Here is a 7,680-nt window from a genome sequence, read left to right on the forward strand (position 1 = left end):
AAAAGAAGAAGAAGAAGAAGAAGAAGAAGAAGAAGAAGAAGAAGAAGAAGAAGAAGAAGAAGAAGAAGAAGAAGAAGAAGAAAACGAAGATGAATCTAAGAGAATTTGGACCAAATCACAGTGTCAGGCACAAGAGCCAAGGCTTTTTAAAAAGCACTTATTTATCTAATTTACAGTGCTGGAGATGGACCCCGGGCACGCTAGGCGAGTACTCTGCCACCAAGCTAAATCCTGAGCCCCGAGAGCCAGCCTTTAAAATCCAAGTCCCGGGCTCTCTCCTTATTGTACAAGGCCCTATTTTTGCCATCCTAACCAGGTGTGGAGTTGGCCATTTTTAGCAGAGCACTCACCGTGGAGACTCAGAAGCTGTTTCAATTGACCATGGTGACGAACCCATTCAAGTCACCCAACTGGTAGAATAGCCCTAAAAGGAAGACAGGAGTTTTCAGATTGGGCAGATTATTCCCTGCTATTCCTTTTCCTAATGTATGATTTAAGAATATTCCAGTCTTTTACCTCTGTTCATATATTCACCCCTGTAAGTAAGTCAGACAGGCTCTGGAGGGTGTGCTATGAACCAGAAGGCCAGGGGCAGAGGATTCTGGTTACTGATTCAGGTAGAGAGAAATTGCCTATGAAGGAAGTAGTAGTTAAAATCCAACAGATATTTAAGTAGAAGGCATTGTGCTAAGCATGTCATAAATAAAACGACAACAATCTGAAGAAAATCCCTGCCTTGAAAAAGCTTATGGGCCTATGCTGGTTAGCATTTGTCAACTAGACACAAGCAACAGTCATCTGGGAAGCATAACTTTAACTGAAAAAACAGAATGTGTCTATCAGATTGACCTGTAGACCAACCTGCGCCATGTTTTCTTGATTAATGATTGATGTGGGAAGGCCGGTTCATTCTGGGTGGTGCTATGCCTGGGCAGGTGGTCCTGAGTTGTGTAGAAAGCAAATCCAGTTAGTATCATTCCTTTATGGCCTCTGCTTCAGGTCCTGCCTCCACGTCCTGCCCTGCTTGAGTTCATGCCATGACTTCCCCCCAATGATACAGGCTGTAAGGTGAAATAGACCCTGTCCACCCCCAGTTGCTTTGGGTCACGGTGTTTATCACAGTAATGGAAAATAAACTAGAATAGGCCATGGAAGAAATCAGACTGGAAGGCAAGCAATAAGGACCAAGGCAGAATGTATTGAGTGTTGATAAATGCACACACTTAACAAGCACTATGGGAGTTAGAGATGGAGGAAGTGTAGATAGCTGTAGACTAATGGGGAATGTCAAGAAAAGGAGAGCGGTAGAAGGTGGGCATCGAGTGATAAACAGGATTCTCGAGGCCTTTTGCATTGGGGACAGCCATTTGCTACAGGAGATGACACCCCAGGGAGGCTCTAGGCTCCTCCTAGCTTCTCTTCCCCGAGGTCCTAGAGGCGTCCATCTGCCAGGCCAGGAGCCAGTACACAGCTAAGTACTGACTTCCAACTGCTCTAATAGGATGGAGCTAATAGGTCAAACCACTCTTGCTCCCCCAGAGCAAACATGCAAGACGCCAAAGCAAACGTGTTGCTGTGTCCTGCTCTGGACCCCTGCCAGTTCAAGCTGGAGAAGAGCATCAAGTTGCCAGGCCACTCCCACCAGGGAGCCTGGAGAGGATATAAAGCTGCAACTTGAGGCTAGCCAGTAGCTGGAAGCCCCCCAACATGGGCTGCCACACCCGCCTACTTTGGCTGCTGTTCTTCTGCGGCGTGATTCTTCCTGAAGCAGGTACACAGCCAATACCCCAGGGCTCTTTACACAGCTAATGCCTTGTAACAAACTGGAGAGAGAAAGTGTGGTTATTTGTCCCTTGTCCCCTGAGGCCCTAGCTTACAGTTAAGCAAGGGAGTGATGACTCTCTTTACCATAATCCGAGCAGTGATGAGATCCTGTTGTGACCGGCTGCACATCACCTTGATCCAGTTTATGGGAGTCGAATCAAATATTTTATGGGAGATTTGTTTTTTTTTTTGTGATCAAAGCATCAGTCAGTTGACTGTTTTTGTAGACTGTGGCTCTGTTGGTAGGATTCTGGAGGGAAATAAAGAAGGCTATTGGCCAAGATGAGCCAATGAGGGACTCTTAAGTGTTCTTTGGCTCATGCGTTCGTATTTTGGTGTCTAGCACTCCCTAAGAATATTGTATTATAGCTGGTATTTCTTTTCTAGTGTTGAATAGCTCTGGAAAAATGCCAGTTAAATACCCTGACTTGAAATATTTGATATGACATAAAATTATCTGGATTTGACTTAAAAAGGTTTCTTTCCTGAAAAATCAGTATTTTAGGAAAGCCAGATTGACCCCTTTGAAATTCTTGGTTTTAATGTGTATTCTCTGCTAGTCTGCTTAAGGAACTTTTAATTTGAGACTAAACTAACTTGAAACATTTACATAATCTTGATTATTTTTGTCATTGTTTAGTGGCTTTGGGGGAAAATATTAAAGGCTTTTATTGTTTAGGTTTCTCCCTTAAGTATAAATGAGAAAGTAAGCAAATGGATATTTGGAAATACTCCCCAAAACAAATAGCTTGATTATAGATAATTGTATGCATATGTTTATGTAATAGTCCCACTATTAAAAACAGGTAAGTTGTTTGTACTAGGGCAAAACGAAAAATTTCATTATTTCTTGGATACCTTGTTTCGTCTTTATAATCTACACATCCTATAATATTTGTGCCTGGGAATGCAGACTAGAGACATGCAGATTGAGAGCAGCAGTTCTCAACCTGTGGGTCACCATCCCACCGGGGAGTCTAACGACTCTTTCATAGAGGTTGCCTAAAGCCATTGGAAAATACAGATGCTTACATTATGATTCATAACAGTAGCAAAATTATAGTTATGGAGTAGCAACAAAATAATTTTATGGTTGGGGGGGTCATCACAGCCCGAGGAACTGTATTAAAGGGTTGCAGCATTAGGCAGGCTGAGAACCACTGCGCTAGAGCATTCAAGCCCTAATGAGCATGCTCCCGCCCTAGGAACACTGCACAAATTTTGAATCACCTGCTGCTGCGCCCTCTCCTACAAAAGGCAATGATGTATAACACCATCAGGTAGATTTAAGGAAATGATGTTGGTACGAGTCCTTGGAAGCATCCTTCAGACACAGAAAATGTTCATCAATCTAACTGCTGATGTAGATGCTGCAAATTACAAACTGTATATCTCAAATGAAAAAATAAAACAACCGAATCTCAGAGGCAGGATGTAACACTTAGCCATAACAGCTCCATTCTCCAAGTTCCCCCAGGAAATTGGGATATTCTCCCCTTTCACTATCTCAGTAGCTACTTTTTCTTTCTTTTTTTTAGTTGCATGTATCTATCTGTGTGTGGGTATGTGCACCTGAGTGCTGTGCCCGCAGAAGCTTGGAGAGAAGAGGCCTGGAGCTGGAGTGAGAGGACATTGTGAGCGGCTCAATGCATGTGCTGGGAACTGAACTCGGGTCTTTGACAAGAGTAGCACATGCTCTTAGCTTCTGAGTTACCGCCCCAGCCCCTCAGTAGTAATTTTCAAGTAATAGATTCAACTAAGATTTCTTTTCTTTTTTTTCCTCCATGGGTAAAAAACTGTGTTGTTCATGGTAAACACTGGGGTCTGTGAACTATGCCAGTGGTATGTGGGAACTGTGGGGCTTCCTGGCACTTAAGAACTTTTGGAATGTTCTGGGAGGAGTCACAGTTCTAATCATTTACCTCCCCCGTGGCAAAGGTGATGCTGAAGTTGACTGTATTCAAAGTGACAGTGTTGGCTCTGGGGATGTCAACCTAAGCTGGGGTGGAAATGACTCCTGACCCATCCAGAAGGTGCCCCAGTGAGATCTGATCCTAGCCACAGTGGGGGCTACTTTTGGGGAGTGCTCCTGGGCTATGACCAGGCCTGTTTAGAACCAAGTGTAGAAAGGGTTGAGTGTGGACATGGGGGTGGGAAATGGAAATGTAATTCTTAGTCTGGGGCAAGTTTAACGATTTCTGAGAGCTTGGGGAGGAGGGTCAGTGGCTCCCAAATTCAGTGGTTCTCTTAAGAATGTGTTCTGGGAGCCCCCTTATAAAACACTAGGAACAACAGAGTGGGTTCCCCACATAAGAATCAATCTTGGTTGATTGGTTGGTCCTAACTTCCACCAAACCTCAACATTCATCGCACTGAAACCCAAACCTCAGTAAGAAAAGTCCTCCCAGGACTACTGAGAACTCAAGAACAATGGCAATGGGTTTTTGATCCTACTGCACATACTGGCTTTGGGGGAGCCTAGGCAGTTTGGATGCTCATCTTACTAGACCTGGATGGAGGTGGGTGGTCCTTGGACTTCCCACAGGTCAGGGAACCCTGATTGCTCTTCGAGCTGAGGAGGGAGGGGGACTTGATCAGGGAGGGGGAGGGAAATGTGAGGCGGTGGCGGGGAGGAGAAAGAAATCTTTAATTAATCAATCAATAGATTAATTAATTAAAAAAAAGAAAAGTCCTCCCAGTGAGGGCTGTGATTACTTCAGAAGGATAGCTGGAGGAAGCCAGTTACCCCTCTGCCCTGCTTCTGTTCTCTCTGAAGTTTGCTAACGTCCTACTAAGTGCTAGAGCTGTCTGCCATATTCAACAGAACACACTGTTCTGTTCTATGGCCTCATGCTGCAACTCCCAACACTGCAGAAAGGCAATGAGCAAGAACGTCATGCCCTGAGCCCCTCTGCCCACAAGTTTCCCCCAAAACAAAAATAAGAGGATTGTGTGCTATTTTTTTTTCACCCGAGTTCTGCACACCTAAGGATATTTGAGCAGCTCGGCAGCTCTGGTAGACACACTACTGGCAAGTCAGTTATCAATAGGACTGTTTTTCCCTCTAACCCCTGGTGCCTCCTTTATCTTCATGCCCTTTGCAACCTTTCTGTCTTTGCCCATGCTCTTGCTGCTCCTCTTTCCTGAAACGCGTGGGTCATTCTACAGCTTTCAGGTGGGGGTGTGCTTGAGCTTCCAAGGAGCCGAGGATTAGTGACATGATATGGTGCAATAGGCTTTGCCTGGCTCCTAACGATTGCACAAGAGCCCAATAGACAATGGGGCCAGTATGACCTTCCAAAAATAACCACCGAGGGACGCAGTCCAGCTCCCTGAAGGTCACGTACTGATAGAAGGGATTTGTGGAGCTTGCAGATCACTGGAGCCTTGGGTGTTACTGGGACAATTCACATGAACAGTACAAAGGGCAACTTAGTGGCCACCTAAGAAGGCTGTTGGTGGCGATAAAGTGTAGCACAGTTCTAACCCAGCGGATCAATCTTTACTTTAGCACCCAGTGCAGTCTGATGATATTTCTAGCTTTTGAGTTGGTGGGAGCTAGTGGTATGCTAAGAATATATTCCAAGGGTTAGCCGATATGCAGAAAGGATGTTGTGTTAAATGCAGAAGGTGTGTGATAAACCACTCTTAAGGGGATTAACAATAGCACAGGATGGTTTTGATTATGGATCTTCAATCTTCCAGCTATTCAGTCATGAAGTTCTAGCCAACCTTGTGGACACTTTGACATTGACACAAGTGTCCTATTTTTTCTTTTCTGGAAGCTTCAGCTCACAATACTCTCCAGTGTAAATAGGAAAACAATCTCTACAAAGTAATTGTGGTCAACCGACTTCTTCCAGCTATGCTACTGAAGGGTGCCTACCTGCTGTCCTGTGTACCTCAAATACCAAACCAATGTCACACTGCCCTGCTGAATGCAATGTGAACCTGGGATAGAAGTGCTCACACTGACCAAACACCCACGCATGCGTTCACTTATACTGTCTTAGGTACTACTGCTGGGATGAAACACCATGACCCCAAAAAAGCTTGGAGAGGAAAGGGTTTATTTCACTGTAGACTTCCAAATCACAGCTCATCGTTGAAGGAAGGTTAGGGCAAGAATTCAAACAGGGCAGGACCCTAGAGGTAGGAACTGATGCAGAGGCCATGGAGGAGTGCTGCTTACTGGCTTGCTCAGTCTGCTTTCTTATAGAACCCAGGACCACCAGCTCAGGGATGACACCACTCACAACAGACTGGGCCCTCCTGCATCAATCGCTAATGAAGGAAATGCCCTACAGGTTTGCATACAGCCCAGTCTTCTAGGTGCAAGTTCTCAGTGGAGGTCCCCTCCTCTCAGATGATTCTAGCTTGTGTCAAGTCGACATTACTAGCCAGCACACACACACACACACACACACACACACACACACACACACACTCACATTCACACTCATTGACACATTCATTCACACCGTCACATTCTTTCACACATACACACATTCATTCATATCCACGCACTCACACATACACTTTCATTACACACCTCCATTCACAAACACTCAACACACAAGGCCAACCTGCTTCAAACCCTTGCCTCCGGGTTCCCATCCTGAAGGACCTTACCTTGTTGTTCTCACCCACTGTTCTCAATCTGACCCTCCTTCCTGGAGTACCTGTTATCTCCCTGCCTAGGCTTCCTCAAATCTTCCCTCATCCCTGGCTCATTAACTCGTATTTCCAATGAATACTTCCCCAACACTCCAGATCAAACAGGCAAGCCACCATTTGTCCCCACTGCGGGCTGCCCTGGAGCTCTGTAGAAGAGGAGTGGGGACAGCTTCAGGCTGGGCATGCGTGGAGTTGCAGTATGTCTTACCCAAGACTGGAGATGGTCAGTTTTCCATATGAAAGACCAAGAGCTGGTGTAGCCCAGTGGTAAAGTACAAGCTTGGCCTGCGTATGGTCCCAGGTTCAGACCCCAGCAATAGGGCTCATTTCCCCATACAGAGGCTGGAGCTGGGCCCAGTGGTGACCCCTGTTATAGTGTCCAGGAGTTTGAGGCAGGGCTGTAAATCCAAGGCCAGTCTGAGCTGTTTAGTGAGACACTGAACAAGCGAACGGATGGCTGTTGATTTAATCCTTCCTGCTATGGACACCCTTGGAGGTCACCCTTTTTCCACAGCCAGATTCTGGTCATGTAGTCATAGATCTTTGCTCCCCTCACCTTCTAGCCTGGTTCTACCCAACTCCTTCCTGGCACCAGTCTCTTTAGGGGAAGGTGGTTGCTAGCCTTTATTTACTGAGCTAATGACTTCTGTCTGGTTTAGCATCTGTGGGTTCAGATACTTGTTCTTCTTGGCCCTGTGGCCTGCCTCATCTCAGACCGGCCCCTCTAATTGCTTTCCCCAGTGGTTCACTGTGCTTCCTGACTCTTGGCAAGCATTTCTAATCGTATAACTCAGCCAGGTCTAGCTTCACCAGTGGCTTACACCCCAAGCACAGAATCTAGCCCTGTGACTGCGCTCTGCATCTGTCTTCTCCCTCCTCTCGGTTAGCCAGTCCCATCACTGTCACCTGGGGAAGCTCTTTCACACTCTTCCTTCCATTCTCTCACGGTCACCACTGGTTTAGGAACATGTTCCCTCTCCCACCACCTCTATCCTCTCCCACCTCGAAGTTCTGTTTCTCCGACACCTGTGGCGTAACACTAACACCCCTGCCCAGCCTGCCTCCCCTTGCCTTCCACCTGCACCTCTGCCCAACCTGCCTCCGCTTGCCTTCCACCTGCACCCCTGCCCAACCTGCCTCCGCTTGCCTTCCACCTGCACCCCTGCCCAACCTGCCTCC

At 46.4% G+C, this 7,680-nt stretch overlaps 1 protein-coding gene across 1 annotated transcript in view; it reads left to right on the forward strand.

Annotated features, from left to right (window-relative positions):
- Positions 1–1,707: 1,707 nt before the first annotated feature.
- Positions 1,708–7,680, forward strand: part of LOC101989755 (putative DMBT1-like protein) — a 61,365-nt gene continuing 55,392 nt past the window's right edge. The window contains exon 1 of the mRNA XM_013347759.1: positions 1,708–1,771. Within this exon, the coding sequence (XP_013203213.1) occupies positions 1,708–1,771 (64 nt within the window). The remainder of the gene's footprint in view (positions 1,772–7,680) is intronic.

Source organism: Microtus ochrogaster, chromosome 8 (genome assembly GCF_000317375.1).
Source record: "Microtus ochrogaster isolate Prairie Vole_2 chromosome 8, MicOch1.0, whole genome shotgun sequence".
NCBI classification, from domain to species: domain Eukaryota; kingdom Metazoa; phylum Chordata; class Mammalia; order Rodentia; family Cricetidae; genus Microtus; species Microtus ochrogaster.